The sequence below is a fragment of the Erythrolamprus reginae genome, chromosome 1, assembly GCF_031021105.1.
Source record: "Erythrolamprus reginae isolate rEryReg1 chromosome 1, rEryReg1.hap1, whole genome shotgun sequence".
Taxonomy (NCBI): Eukaryota; Metazoa; Chordata; class Lepidosauria; order Squamata; family Dipsadidae; genus Erythrolamprus; species Erythrolamprus reginae.
Genome location: NC_091950.1, coordinates 73,977,589 through 73,993,796, shown reverse-complemented (window position 1 = coordinate 73,993,796; position 16,208 = coordinate 73,977,589). Strand labels below are relative to the sequence as shown.

At 38.7% G+C, this 16,208-nt stretch overlaps 1 protein-coding gene across 1 annotated transcript in view; it reads left to right on the top strand.

Annotated features, from left to right (window-relative positions):
• The window catches only part of AKAP6 (A-kinase anchoring protein 6), a 271,172-nt gene that overhangs the window by 25,709 nt on the left and 229,255 nt on the right, over positions 1-16,208 (top strand). Inside the window, exon 2 of the mRNA XM_070734077.1 lies at positions 12,616-12,867. Within this exon, the coding sequence (XP_070590178.1) occupies positions 12,616-12,867 (252 nt within the window). The remainder of the gene's footprint in view (positions 1-12,615; positions 12,868-16,208) is intronic.

Sequence of the window (16,208 nt, the reverse complement as noted above, 5' to 3'; positions counted from 1 at the left end):
GGTTTGTCCTGTTGATAGCTGTTCTAGTACGGGTTCTGTTCTAATCACCATCTAGGCATCCGTTCCTGACTCTGTCGTTCTACCCAATCTAGAACCAAGACTGTACTGTACTGCCATACATGAACCATGTATTCATGACATTTTATGTGTGGTATGGAGTTTCTACTGCTGATCTCGTTAGTCCCATATGGTCTTCTTGGTGAGGTCACTGATATATGTAGTGTGATAAGAAACTGGCTTCAGTTTAATTCTTTGGGAAAAGATTGAACTCTCAATAAATTTTAATTCCATGATTATACCAGAAAATAAATTTATCTAATAGGGCTGTGCAAGGATGACATAATTCTTCTACATCAGAGAGAGAGTCACAATTATACTTGATGATGTGCACACTTGCATTAAGCAAACTAAGATTGAACAATGGCAAATGTAAGACACACTGAAGAATATGCAACAGCTTCCTACAGTACAATATCAGACAGAGGTTGCTACTTACTGCCGCCATTGGTGTGATATACGCGCATGTTCAGAAGCAAAATTTGCCAAAATCTCTCTTACACACGCATCCCCTCATGAGATTTTGCTTCCTGTGCATGCGCAGAAGCAAAATTTTTCTGGATACGTGCACACACACACACACACACACACACCGGAGATGTGGAGCTGTACGACTAGCTCCATTTTCGCTACTGGTGTGCAGTGTGGCCCATACTATCTAGAACCCATTACTGGACAAAATTCTAGTTATCAGATGGACTAGTATTCACGTGGCTGTACTTATTTTTTAGTTGCTGGAGTACTCTCCTCATACAGTAGCTTAACTCTTCACTTCCAAGCCTGGTATAATCCTGCCCTTCCTGTCCCAGTAGTTTCAATTTCATTGCACTCCTACTTGTCTGGAAGGCACAGCTGAATAATAAGATAAAGGTCCACAAATATGGAATGTAACACCTGTTTTTATATAGCTCATTCAGAGTGATGTAACTCCCTTTGCTTAGATATGAAAGGAATGTAACCATCATCCTTTCAAAGATGGATGGGGAGGGCGAGGAACTAGCTGAGCCAGTCTCCCCCACTCTTTTTGCAGAAAATTGCACACTTTAAAAAAATCAATTGATTAAATCCTTAAGGGTAAAAGCTAATCTGTCTCACTGTTTAATCTCTCAGAAGGTGGGATGGGGATGAAAATTCAATGTGATACTTTGTTGCAGCAGGTTTACTGAATCTACTTTGTGCTTTTCTGAAAGATATGAAAAAATGGCTTAGTTCAAAACGTTGGTTCTACTTAATCAATTATATTATACAAGTAAAATGTCAGCTGAGATGTAAGAGTGATAGCTTATCTTAGCATAAAATGCATAATATTGGTCTTGAAAGTCATAGAGGAAACTTCTACAGTGTTCTGTTTTCCATGAACCTTTCTTTCCCAAATAAACAACACCATAAGAATTTTGATTAAGTCAGTTCAAAATACTAGATTTAATAGTTTTCATTTTCCTCTTTCCCCGCCTTCAACTACTCCAAATTGTTGGCTCTCCTTCCTTCAAGGAAATAACGATGTACAGTGATCCCTCAATTTTCGCGATCTCGTTCTTCGCGAAACGCTATATCGCGATTTTTCCCACCCGATGACGTCACTCTCTTCCTTCCTTTCTCATCTTTCTTTCTCTCTCTCTTTCTCTATCTTGCTTCTTCCTCTCTCACACTCTCTTCCTCCCTCCCTCATCTCTTTCTTTCCTTCTCTCTCTTTCTCTATCTCTCCCCCTCTTGCTGGCGGGCGGCGGGCGGGCGGGGGCATCAGCGAGGAAGACCCAGGGAAGGTTCCTTCGGCCGCCCAGCAGCTGATCTGCTCAGCAGCACGGCAGCAGCGAGGAGCCGAATCGGGGTTTCCCCTTTGCGTGGGCAGCGGGGAAACCCCGATCTTCGTCTGCTCACTGCTGCTGCGCTGCCGAGCAGATCAGCTGCTGGGCGGCCGAAGGAACCTTCCCTGGGTCTTCCCTGCCGCCCACGCAAACTCTACCATCTGCGCATGCGCGGCCATGAAAAATGGCACGCATGCGCAGATGGTGTTTTTACTTCCGCAACCCTACATCGCGAAAAATCGATTATCGCGAGGGATCTTGGAACGGAACCCTCGCGATAATCGAGGGATCACTGTATTACAATGAATTTTGCTTTGTTGATATAAAATATCCGCAGGGTAGTTTGGCATTTTTCCTCTAATGCAGCAGCAGAAACATCTGAGCTGAAAACTATATCAGCATTTTATTCTCAGTTCGGTTCACCACTATTATATAGTACTGAAAAGGCTAGCAGCTGCCAGTGTGAATTTAGTATTTTTCTAGATTTGTGAGTCACTGCAAAAGAGGAGTAAATGTTTCCAATCGTCTGATCTCAGTGCTCCAATTTTTTTAAATCTCACGCTTTCAAAACTTCTCCAGCTTTATTTTAAAATCCAGATCATGTTTGCTCACAAATCCCAAAGATAGCAGAAGGCACTTGCTTTTCAGTGTTTCAATTTGTCATATAAATCCTGTAAATGTTTACTTAGAACTATGTTCTGCACAGTTCAGCCCAGCTTATTACTAAGCCAGGCTGCATAAATTTGCAGACATATCAAGACACAAATGCTTTCTCCAGAAATAAATCCAAATTCGAAACTTTATTATCGGCTTTGTACTGTAACCAAGTGACCGATTTATATTAGATTCCTTTTTGCCATCTTGGTGCACTGCTAACATTCTCCTGGAATGCATGTCAGTGACTAAAATAACCCAACTAAGTGGCAAGTGGCCGGTGAGTCAGAGATTTTTATGACAGCGAAAACATTCTAGTGTTATAGTAGCTCAGAAACTGCTGTGCAAAGAAACAGTTAGGTTTCATCTCAGGAATAATGTTGTGTTCACCGGGTTTTTTTAAAGTTATGTTTTAAATTTGTTTTTCTTACAAACCAAAAGCAATTGCCTGACAATTGAAAATGGAGCCAACTGTGATTTGCCTGGATTTTACATTGGCATGTTTCCTGAATCGCTAGCTCAAATTAACTGCTTTAGCCAAGAAGAAGAAGAAGAAGAAGAAGGGGGGGTTATTAATCTTCTGCTAAATACATGAATGAAAATTCTCCTTTCAAAACAGTTAAGGTAGGATACCTTGTAGTGAGAAATAATTAACAAAGCATAGATTCTGGAAACAGATCTGCGAACCTTAGTTTTTAAAGTGTAACCTTTGCAGATGCTGTTTTGTGCTGTAGCTTTTTAAAGGGAATCGTATTTCATGTCTATGAACTTCCCTTTAGTTCTTCGTTTCTCTGCATGCTGTAGTTTCTGTCAACAATACTTGATGTTGAAATAATTACTGTATTACAAGGTGTTTAAGAAATTAGTACATTAGACTATCTTGTTAAAGACAACCCCCACTTTCTTTCTGTTCAGCCAAAATATCAAGTTTCCATGGTGACTGGTTGACATTATCAATGATCTTAATCATTTGTTTGATTAAGTATATTTGAAGGGTTGCCATAGCACCCTTTTTTTATAATTCTGGGTGGGGTTCCAGGTTTTTATGGATTCTAAGCTTTTGATCTAAACATTCATACTTCTGTGATTAATATCAATGAAAAATAATACTTGTGTTTTAGCAAGATTTATAACAGTGTTGCTTGGCTATTTATAATTCAAAGTACGATTAAAAATAGTGCTGTTGTATATGATTGCAGTGTCTTGGCTGTAAAGTTTAGCTTGAAATATAGTGAATCATTTTTATTTTATCATGCAAAATTTGTAATAAAATCATTGTAGATACAATTTATTGCAATTATGTTATTAATGTGTGTATTAATAACATAGAAACATAGAAACATAGAAACATAGAAGTCTGACGGCAGAAAAAGACCTCATGGTCCATCTAGTCTGCCCTTATACTATTTTCTGTATTTTATCTTAGGATGGATATATGTTTATCCCAGGCATGTTTAAATTCAGTTACTGTGGATTTATCTACCACATCTGCTGGAAGTTTGTTCCAAGGATCTACTACTCTTTCAGTAAAATAATATTTTCTCATGTTGCTTTTGATCTTTCCCCCAACTAACTTCAGATTGTGTCCCCTTGTTCTTGTGTTCACTTTCCTATTAAAAACACTTCCCTCCTGGACCTTATTTAACCCTTTAATATATTTAAATGTTTCGATCATGTCCCCCCTTTTCCTTCTGTCCTCCAGACTATACAGATTGAGTTCATGAAGTCTTTCCTGATACGTTTTATGCTTAAGACCTTCCACCATTCTTGTAGCCCGTCTTTGGACCCGTTCAATTTTGTCAATATCTTTTTGTAGGTGAGGTCTCCAGAACTGAACACAGTATTCCAAATGTGGTCTCACCATCATTCTATATAGTGGGATCATAATCTCCCTCTTCCTGCTTGTTATACCTCTAGCTATGCAGCCAAGCATCCTACTTGCTTTTCCTACCGCCTGACTGCACTGTTCACCCATTTTGAGACTGTCAGAAATCACTACCCCTAAATCCTTTTCTTTTGAAGTATTTGCCAACACTGAACTGCCAATACAATACTCAGATTGAGGATTCCTTTTCCCCAAGTGCATTATTTTACATTTGGAAACATTAAACTGCAGTTTCCATTGCTTAGACCATTTATCTAGTAAAGCTAAATCATAATATAATAATTATATTAACCAAAGTTTATAGAAGTCAAGTTAAATTAATTAAATAATTAGTAGCAATGTACTGGATCAATGTAACAATATAATAGTTACAATAATGATCAATCAGTTTCATTTCTATAGTAAGCAGATGTGTTACTATAACCTTTACACATTTTTGTCTTATAGTAATAGATATTATACATAGTATAACTCTTCTTAGTTCACATATACAATATATTAAAAGAGATACTACAATTTGATAATAATAACAATAAAAACAACATCGTCCTATCCCGGATTCTTGGGAAAGAGTTGCACGCATATCCCTTGCACACATGCATCCTACCCATCACCCAGTTTTGGATTCCAGGTTGGTGCCGGAGTAGGGGGGGGGGCACGCGCATGTGCACAAACCCTCAAAATGCAATGCAAGCACACCCACCCACACATATGCCCCACATAATGTGTATGTGCATCTCTACACCCCTTCCCCTGTGCATGCGGGCAGAGACCTGAAGACCAGCTGGCCGGTGGGAGGTGCACCTACATGCACAGTGAAACTGGCTTGGGCGATGGCTGGCGTGCACACAGAGAAGACTCTGCATGCCACCTGTGGCACATATGCCATAGGTTCACCATCATGGTCCTAGGTTGGTTGGTTGGTTTTTTTTTACTCTGGGAGTTGCTTATAGCAGTGTTTCCCAACCTTGGCAACTTGAAGATATTTGGACTTCAACTCCCAGAATTCCCCAGCCAGCGAATGCTGGCTGGGGACTTCTGGGAGTTGAAGTCCAGATATCTTCAAGTTGCCAAGATCGGGAAACACTGGCTTATAGGATCTGGCTATATCCTAAGATTCTATCTTAATAATTCTGAAGTCCTTAGGACTTGAATTATTAACTTTTCAACAGTCTTTGCAAATCTAATTAGATTACCCACATAACTTATTAAATGTATACACTTTAAATTTATATTCCTATCAGTCTGGGTAGTTCAGTGATAGAGTTTCACTTGACAATAAGATGCCATAGTCATTTCCTATACTGTACTCCAAATAGGACAACGAAAGACCCTTGCCTGAAATATTTAGACAGCTCCCCCCAGAGATTTGCACTGCCTCCACCCTCGTCACCTTCCGTAGAAGTCTTAAGACTCATTTATGTCGCTAGGCTTGGGAAAAATAGATCTCAGCCCCCCTTGCCAATGAATGTTATGTATGACAGAGGTCTGAATGTGTACGATTCATTTTTAAAATATTAGGGATTTTCCACGGGTTATTATTTATGTTTTAAATAACCGTGGTACTAATGATATTCTTATAAATAATTTTTATCTTGGGATCTGATAAAGGAGGAAAAATCTGTCTATGACAGTAGCTTTCATGGGACTGAATGTATGTGATCAGCTTTAAATTATTATTATTATTATTTATTGGATTTGTTTGCCGCCCCTCTCCATAGTGATATTAAGCTAAGATAAAAATGGGAGTCTAAGAATGTATGAGACAGTATAAGAAAGAGGATTATTATTATTATTATTATTATTATTATTATTATTATTATTATTAATTAAATTTGTATGCTGCCCCTCTCCGTAGACTCCGTAGATATTGTCTGCTGACTTTTGAAAATATTGTTCCTGGAGAACTGGATTTTCAGATTAATAATGCAGTGCATATTAAGTTTTTCTACCTGGTTTCTTAGGAAAGACTCATCTTTACCAAATAAAGATTCTATCAGAAATGCTTATTTATTTACCTGTCAAGATGAATCATTTTTTCATGGCATGTCTATGAATCTATTTGTCATGGCATGTCAATTGTGATCATAAGTCAAGAAATCCTTGATTTACGGTCACAATTGAGTCTAAAATTTTCATTGTTGAGTAGGACAGTTGTTAAATGAGACGAGAGCCATTTTATGACATTTTATGCAAATCACTGCAGTTGGTAAATGAATCATGGGGTTGTTAAGCAATTCTGGTTTCCCCCATTTACTTTGCTTGTCAGAAACTAACTGGGAAGGTTACAAATGGTAAACATATGAATCCAGGACAGTGCAGCATAAATACATTTTAGTTGTCAAGCACCCAAATTTTGATCATGTGATCATGGGGCTGCTGCCACAGTAGTAAGTGTGAAAACCAGTCTCCCCCACCCCTGCTGTTGTAATTTCAAATGTTCACTAAACAAATGATTGTCAGTTGAGGACAACTTGTATCACCAGTACGGAAAGAGGAATATATTGATTTTTCTTTAATTTCAGAACCTGATAAGAAACAAAAATGTAGATTTGGTTGTGGGGGGGATGCAAAGAAAAGGCATTACCAGACATGTCACATTTGAAATTGCACTGACTGTGGAATTTAAAAATAATCAGTTTTATATGAAGGATATTTTCCCCTTTCACTCCAGATCTTAGAAACCCTGCAGGATTAATATTCACTGAGTTATAAATAACTCAGCTTGATTAAGTCTTCTTTTTCCACAGAGTTAAATTCAGGTTGTCCATGCTCTCCCTGCCCCTCCCTCCCTCTCTCCCTCTCTCTCTCTCTCTCCCCCTCCCTCCCTCCCTCCCTTTCTCCCTCTCTCCCTCCTCCCCCCTCTCTCTCTCTCACACACAGAGAGATCTTGACTGGTATGCCATTTTGTAATTTGGATTTTTATTTTCTGTTTGTTACTTGAACCCTCATTATTTCAAGGCCATAGTTGTCTCACCCGGAAATATCTTTCATTCCATCAACTTGGCACATTTCCTCTAAGGGCAGCTGACACAGGGTGAATTCCTGTCTAGTTCTGTTGGATTTAGTAGTAAAGAAGTCCTAGAAGAGACTGCTTGCCAGAATTGCACGTACAACGGCTGTTCTTTCAAAATAATAACATATCAACTTAGACATAAATAAACATATTTGTAAAATTTATATTTTTTGTGCTCTTAGGATTATGCCCAAAGTGTGATAAATATTTTATTTAATCTCTTTCTCAATTATGGGCAAACAGAAATCTTTTTACTCTGTTTCCTCAAATATCTAGATCTAGTCCAGCAGATGTCACAGTGATCAATCTATTTATTTATTTATTTATTTATTAGATTTATATGCCACCCCTCTCCGTAGCCCGAATTGTGCAAAGAACCACACCATTCTACTGGCAGAGAGCCTTAAGAAGTAGTCTTTATTTTATTTTATTTATTTATTTTTTGTCAAGTACGAATTGGTAGTGCACAAAGAAATAACGCTGTTTATCTACATGATATTGGTACTAATAAGAGAGAAACATAGGACAAGGATGGTAGGCATGCTGGTGCACTATCCACACCCTTTACTGACGTCTTAGGAATCGGGCGAGGTCAACACTGGATAGTCTAAGGGTAAATGTTTGGTTGGGGGTTTGGTGATGAAACAGAGTCTGATAGTGAGTTCCATGCATTAACAACTTGGTTGCTGAAGTCATATTTTCTACAGTTGAGTTTGGAATGGTTTACTTTGAATTTGTATCTGTTATGTGCTAGTGCAGAGGTCCCCAACCTTTTTTGCACCAGGGACCGGCTTTCAGCTAGACCAGTTTTCCATGGCCCGGTGGGGGGGGGAGCTAGCTGTCAGCGGCGCCGTAAAAGGGGCGATCAAGAGAGGAATGGGTGAATGAATGGACGGAGGGTGGGAAGGAAGGAAGGAAAGAGGGAAGGTACAGGGACAGAAGAAGGGTGCAAAGAAGCAAAGAAAGGTGTGAAAGGGGAGAGTAAGAGAGGAAGGAGTGAAAGAAGGGAATGAGGGAGGAAAGAAGGGAGGAAGGAAAAGGAAAGCAAGAAATGGAGGGAGGAAAGGAAGGGAGGAAAGGAAGGAAGGAAGGAAGAAAGAAGGAAAGAGGGAAGGTACAGGAACAGAGGAAGGAAGCAAGGAAACTTATGAAAGGGGAGAGTAAGAGAGGAAGGACTGGAGGGAGGGAGGGAAGAAGGTAGGAAGGAGAAAGAAAAGAAATAGAGGAAGGAAAGGTAAAAGAGAGAAAGAAAAAGAGCAAGAAAGAAAGAAAGAGAAAGAAAGAAAGAAAGAAAGAAAGAAAGGCAACTTCAAAGAAAGGCTCACTGAGCATCTCTCACTCTCTCTCTCTTTCTATCCCTCTTTCTTTCTTTCTCTTCCTTTCTCTCTCTCCTCTTCCTTTATCTCCTCTTTCTCTCCCCCCTCTCTCCCCCTTTCCCTCTCTCTTTCTCTCTCCCTCTCTTGCTATCTCTCCCCCCTTTCCCTCTCTTTCTCCCTCTCTTTCTCTCTCTCCCCCCTCTCTCTTTCTCTCTCTCTCCCCCTCTTTCTCTCTCTTCTTCTCACTTTCTCTCTCTTGTTTTCTTTCTGTCTCTTTTGCTTTCTCTCTCTCTCACTCTTTCTCTCTTGTTTTGTTTCTCACGCTCTTTCTCTCTCTTGTTCTCTCTCTCTTGCTATCTCTTTCTCTCCCCCCCTTTCTCTCACTCTCTCTTTCTCACTTTCTCTCTATCTTGCTGTCTGTTGCTTTCACTCACTCTCGTTCTCTCTCCGTTCTTCTCAGCGGTGACGCGCGCACGCCCTGCCCGCCTCACATTTGCCGAGAGGACTTTCGCCCCGGGCTCTCAGCAAGGAGGTTTGCATGAGAGGCGGGGCCGGCGGAAGGTGATATTCAATGTCGGGGGCGCACGGGCGGTTTTGCGCGCGCTCCCTATCTCCCTGCTAGCCCACTCGGAATACGTATTCAAAATAAGAAAAGCCTTTGCCGGTGAAGGCTTTTCTTATTTTGAATACGTATTCCGAGTGGGCTAGCAGGGAGATAGGGAGCGCGCGCAAAACCGCCCGTGCGCCCCCGACATTGAATATCACCTTCCGCCGGCCCCGCCTCTCATGCAGCCCCCCTTGCTGAGAGCCCGGGGCGAAAGTCCTCTCGGCAAATGTGAGGCGGGCAGGGCGTGCGTTCCGGGTGCGGGAGGAGCTGCGGTGAAAGGCAGGAGGTGGCAGAGGAGCAGAGGGGGCAAATCGGGCGGGCGGTGGGCAGCGCGGAAAGGCCGAGGGGGCCCTGGCGCCGCGGACCGGCTGAAAACCCCCAACGGCCCGGTCCCGGTCCGCGGACCGGCGGTTGGAGACCCCTGTGCTAGTGTATTGTGGTTGAAGCTGAAGTAGTTGTTGACAGGAAGGACATTGTAGCAGATGATTTCATGGGCTATACTCAAGTCAAGTTTAAGGCGACAAACCTTCAAGCTTTCTAAGTCTAGAATTTCAAGTCTGGTTGCTTGCTGCCATCAAAGCTAATAGTCATTGTGCCCCAGGACTTCCCTGAATTAGTACAAAGATCACCCAGAAAGTAATGCACCACATTTTTTAAAATCAACAATTATTTATTGAATACAATGAAATTTACACACAAGAAAGAATGATGCCTCTTCTATATTCCCTATTTTTCCACATAATCTCCGTCCCGTTCTATGGCCTTCCCCCAGTGAGACACAAGGTGTGTATGCCCTGTCGGTATCACTCCTTGTTCTGGTCACAAAGCTTTGGAGCTCTGCCGACCTGTCTTCTAATGGCCTCACCCTCTGTGTCCAGTGACTAACCATATTTCTGTCGACTGCAGATTCTCCATAAACTGTACACAAACATTTGTGAATGTTCCCAACAGTTTCTTTCTCCGCAGTGAGAAATTCAATGATGACTCGCTGCTTGTAATGTACATCACTTACAGATGCCATTTCAAAACACTACTGCAGCCACACTATTTGTCTGAAGCAACGCAAAATTTACACACTTCTGACAATTCAAATAAAGTATATCTAAAGTTTCAAATTCGTACCATTACTGTAGACTGAGAAAAAAAATGTTGTGCATTCCTTTCTGGGTTACTCTCGTATAATCCATTTTTGAAGCCAATCAAGCTGTAGCCAGAACTGCATGTCATGGAAGTGAATTCCAAAGCTAAATTGCGTGTTATGTAAAAACAATAATGCTTCTTTTAATCTGTGATAAATCTTCCAGGGTTCATTGAGTGATCTCTGGTTCTAGTGCTTTTGAAGAGAAAAAAAACGTATCTGACTTTTATCACCAGTGTGCATACTTTTGTAAAACTCATTCATTTCTTCTTTCATGCACCTCTTTTCTAAAAGAAAAAAAGAAGATAATGTGTTGGTCCTTAGAGACACATACCATATTTTTTAGACTATAGAACAGTGGTTCCCAAACTTTTTCAGGCCATACTGCCCCTTAGTGCTACAAACTCATGCTCAATGCCCCTCATCCCCACCCTCTTCAGGTGGGTATGGTTTGATGGTCAGGTGACTGGGTGAGCATGGTCAACCTGTAAAATGTGGTGAAACTCACTTAACAATGCTATTGCTTAGCTGCCAAAACTTTGGACTCAATTATGGTCATAAGTCTTTGTTTCTTTCTTTCTGTCTTCTCCTCTTTCATCCTTCTCTCTTTCTTTCTTTTTCTTTCTGTCTTCCTTCCTTCACCCCTACCATCTTCCTTCCTTCCTTCCTTCTTTCCTTCTTTCCTTCCTTCCTTCTGAGGGCAGTGTTGGGCAGGGCGGAATTGTCAGGGCAGGGAAGCGCAGCCAATTGTCTCATTCATTATGCTGTGGGGCAGATGAGCTGGAAAAAGCACGGTTGAGCAGAGCCAGGGCAGCACAGCCGATTGTGCCTTCTCTTGCCCCACTTTCCATCCCTGAGGGCCCTGCTTCCTCCTGCCAATCGTCCGTACAAACCACCCACCCTTATTTTTAGTACTTATTTTTTTTTAAAAAAAATATGGGATTAAAAAATAGATATTACGAATCCATATTTTTATTCTTGAGAACAAGACTTTTGAATTCACTAGAACTAACTTCTGAGTAAATAGAGTTTGTTAGTGTTCAAGCTTTTGTTGCAACAGTATTTATATACTAGAGTTTTTTGAAGTTGGCACAGGGTTTGCTTGATAGATAGTAGCAACTGTAAATTATTGGTTCAGCTGTTACATAAACTAGGTTAAGTGGACAGTTGATATAATAGAAAAGGCAGGTTTTAATGTTTTGAGAAACTACATAGGTCTAAGTGGTTCTATATAAACTACAACTCAAAATCAAATCTATCGATTTGCAAACTTGTGCTTGATAAATTATGTTTTAAAAAGAAAAAAAAATATTCGGGCAACTATTATAAAGTGGGCATCATTTTTAGCAAATAAACTATTTTTTAGTCCTGGGATTGCTATCTGGCTGCTGGATTTTGAACCAAAAATAATAATATGGGAACAGAATTCTGCTAATGATTGATGGCTAGACTTTTTTCAACCACATATTTTTATTAATAAAATTGAAGACTAATCAGAGGTCAAAATCAGTAATATAGTTTGTTCAGTTTTCTTTTTATGCTCTGTACATGAGGATTTACTTGAAGCCCTAATTCTGATTTTCTAAGCTTCAATCTTGAAGATTTAACACACAATGCCATTAAAAGTTATTTGTCTTGCCTAATTGTCCAATAGTGTCTGATAATTCCTTCCATTGTTGTTTATTTGCTAATATTACATGCATGCTTTGCCTGGCATGCTGTCATGATCTGTGCCATCCTTATTTATCTACTCTGCAGAAACTTGATGTTCTTCACCTGCAGCAGGTTGGAAGCCAACCAACTTTTTTTTCCTTTATATTATGTTTTATGACTTTATACAGGAATTTTTAAAAAGCTACTTAACGTTCAGATTTATCAAGATGCTAGTTATTCTTCTGTAATACAATCTACAGAAAAGTTGAAAATATACCAATTTTCCAGAAGTTCATAAAATATTAAGAAATGAACTTTTGATCTCATGTGCATATTAAGTCACTGTGTGTGTGTGTGTGTGTGTGTGTGTGTGTACTTGTGTGCATAATCTTTATGTTTTTTGTGATTGAGTGAGTAAGTGAATCAATCAATCAATCAATGTGAAATAGTTGTGGGTAATATTTTCTTTTTTTCTCTGTCGCAGGACATATGTGAAGATATCTCTGATCACGTTGAACAAATCCATGCTCTTTTAGAGACTGAATTTTCCCTGAAACTTCTGTCTTACTCGGTCAATGTAATTGTTGACATCCACACAGTACAGTTTCTTTGGCATCAGCTTCGAGTTTCTGTCCTGGTTCTGAGAGAAAGAATTCTTCAGGGACTGCAAGATGCCAATGGAAATTACACGAGGCAAACTGATATTTTGCAAGCTTTTACAGAAGAAACAAAAGAGGTATGAAAAATAAATATAAGAAATTCCTTTTTGAATTCTAGATCCTAGAATTGTTTGCCTACTGAGGCCCTTATTAAAGCAAGTAAATCAATTTGCAGCAGAATCTGTTGGGTTTAGGCCAGCTGAGGTAACTCCAGTATCAGTCTGTTTTAGCAAAGCTAAAAATTGAGTCTATAGTTCTTCCTTCAGAGTGACTGATCCAGCTGAAATGAAATGTATTTTCTTTGAGGTGTCTGTTTCAGAGATAACTGTAGAGCTAAAAGCAAAAAGCTATTGTAACCTTAAGCTGTAAAGATAGCTAAGTGCATTACTTATTCCCTACGATTAACACAGAGGTAGATACATCAATCATAATGATTCCCTTAATGGAAGCGTACAGGTTCACATTAACAATACTGTTAAGGGAATGTATTAACCCACAAGTAATATTTTCCCCATGATTACACAAATATGCACACATTCATTATAGGCAAGATTTTCTTGAAACTTAAACAACCTCTGTCATAAATCTCATTTAAATTGTAATTTATTCAAAAGTGGAATATCTTTCACATATGTACATTCTTGCATACCAGTCCTATGGATAGACATTATTTTGGAGTATTTAGATTCTGTCCTATTTCACTGCTACCATAAAGATTTTTTTTTCACCAAAAAGCAAACTGAAAAATCATAACATCAATGTAAAGACAGCTGTAATCACATTGTCACATAAGAATTCTATACATCTGGTACTGTAATTTAAAATACTTTTATTCTTTCTGTCACAGTGCTTTTTTGAGGACTCACACAGACAGAGACAGACAGAATCAGATAGACATATCAACACACAAACGCATACATACACACATACTTTTCTTCTTAGGCCATCTTAATATGTTTTCAAAATAATGGCCCTACCAAGAACATAGGGTTGTGATGATGGCTTGAAAAAGGATATAATAGACCTTGGAAAAAATGAAGAAAAGATCAACCAAAATAATAACTCTTTTTTATATCATAATTTTTTATTGATTTTTATTATATAAAATACACACAACACAAAACATTGCCCGGTGAATTGTGCTCCCACCACCCGCCACCATACATACATTCAGTCCCTCCACTAAATGAGGGTGTACTAATTTATAATTTTTTTACAACCAGGAGCATCAACATATTTGCAAAGTATAGAGCGATTCCAAAGTATAGCTCGGTCTCGAATTCTACTAGTCAAAAAACCTCTGACCCTCAGTTTTTCCCATCAGTTTTTCCACTTTATTTTCATCAGTCATATTCATTTCAATTTCCATAATTTCAAATTGAATATGTTCCACCATGTACTGATATCAATTTTGTAACATCCATTTTGTTGCATCCTTCCAACCAAAATAATAACTCAATAATAATTAACATCTTGTCTATGAGGAAAGACTGTAATGTTCAGGTCTCTTTAACTCGGAAAAAAGTCAGTTCAAGAGGAACGTACGCAGATTGAAGTGTATAAAAGAAGAAAGAATAAAGTTCTCTCTCTCTGGAAGTACTGAGATAAAATGTAAATACTGATTTAAAATAGATAAAAGGAAGCACATCTTCACATAAAGCACAATCAATTTGCAGAATTAATTACCCCTTGATATGATGATAATCGCTAACTTGAAGATGAGTACAAAAGTCAGATTTATCTAAGGCTATTTGATGAGAAGACTTTATATTCCTCGGACTGGAAGGAATATGAAGGGGGACAACTGCAGAAGACAGGGGCTGCTAACAAACACCCAGTTTTATTTGGTTGGCCCTTATGAGAAACAATACAAGATTAAAGTGGGCCACGTATCATAGTTTCTTATGTTCTTAATTCTTGAGATTATATGTATTTGGACTGATGAATTCTTACTTTCTTGAGAGCACAATATTTATGTAATTTATAACTAAAATTATAAACAATCTAAGCTTCTCCATCAAAGACCTATGCATGACAGGTAACAATTTCTTAAAATATTGGGTACTGCTGTAGCAATGCTTGGAAATTAATTCGCTAAATAAAATGTCTTTCACTTTTTCCTCTGGCTCTGACACACCAATATTCTACAGGGATTGCAAAATGACAGTGGAACTAATGCCAATACTTCATGATGGTTTCATAGTGGGTGACCTTCATGTTAACTTCTGTCAATTAATTGAAGAGATAAACATGGAGAGAACTATCTAATGCTCCATAAGCCGGTAGCAAGAGATTTAGACTATTTCATAGTATGGAATGGAAGGATCTTCTAATTGAACAGTATTAAGGTCTTTATTAACTTCAAAGTTGATTCCTGAACGGAATACTAAATTTAATCTGAATTCAAATCCAGTTTTCAGGAAAAAGCTCATTTCTAGATGTGTTAGATACTTCATTTACTCACATCAATTGAGAGCCTGCTTTTTAGAAATAGAATACAAATTGTCAATACAGAAGTTCTGCACAAAATGTAAGTTTGGCTTCACAAACTCTCACTTGATTTAAGTTATACATTTATACATAAATATATACATACATTTACAAAGAATTGATCAGAACTGTTGGTTTGGTTCTTTTTTCTTCCTACCAACTACAGTTTAAGTAACAGAAGCTTGATAAAGATGATAAATATATATATATATATATATACCACTTTACAGGGTTTTTTTTCAGAAGCAGATTAGCAGAGAGTGGTTGTTTCTGAAACTGAGTCCATTCTTCTCCCACCTTCATTTCCTGTTGGTATTTGCTTCTGACCCACCATTTCTTTAGATCTAATTTTGGTTGAAATTCCAATTCACTGTTGTAAATAAACAACTTCCCTAACCATAGTTTCAGAGGAAAAGATGTTGACTTACATTATCAAATGAATGACTAAATGACTAAAATTTGATCTTACATTCCAAAGCTATTCTCCAAGCATTATTAGATATGAACATTCTTTTTTGTGCATACAAGAAATCTATCAGTACTTTGCACCTAACTCCTAAATATTAAAATACAGGCCAATCTCTTACCTGCTCTAAGCCTTTGACTTTTAAGATCTTGCATTGCATTCCTGAGGGTGCCACTCCTTTTTCCTGGGTGTCTTGGGAGCAGTAAATGTCACAGTGGGAGACACGCTGTAAATATGAATCCCAGTGGTCAGTAGAATTAATTAAAATGCCTTTGTGTTGCACCTATGGCTCTTATCATGCTGCCGTTTTCCTATCTTAACATGAACTCAAACATCACATATTCATTTTTTAATGCTACTCGATTGAGGGTCTGTCATACCACCACCCTTTCACCTGTCATTCATTCACAATACACATTAAACTGATACACTTCTAAACACAACAAGTTCTCATTATCCATG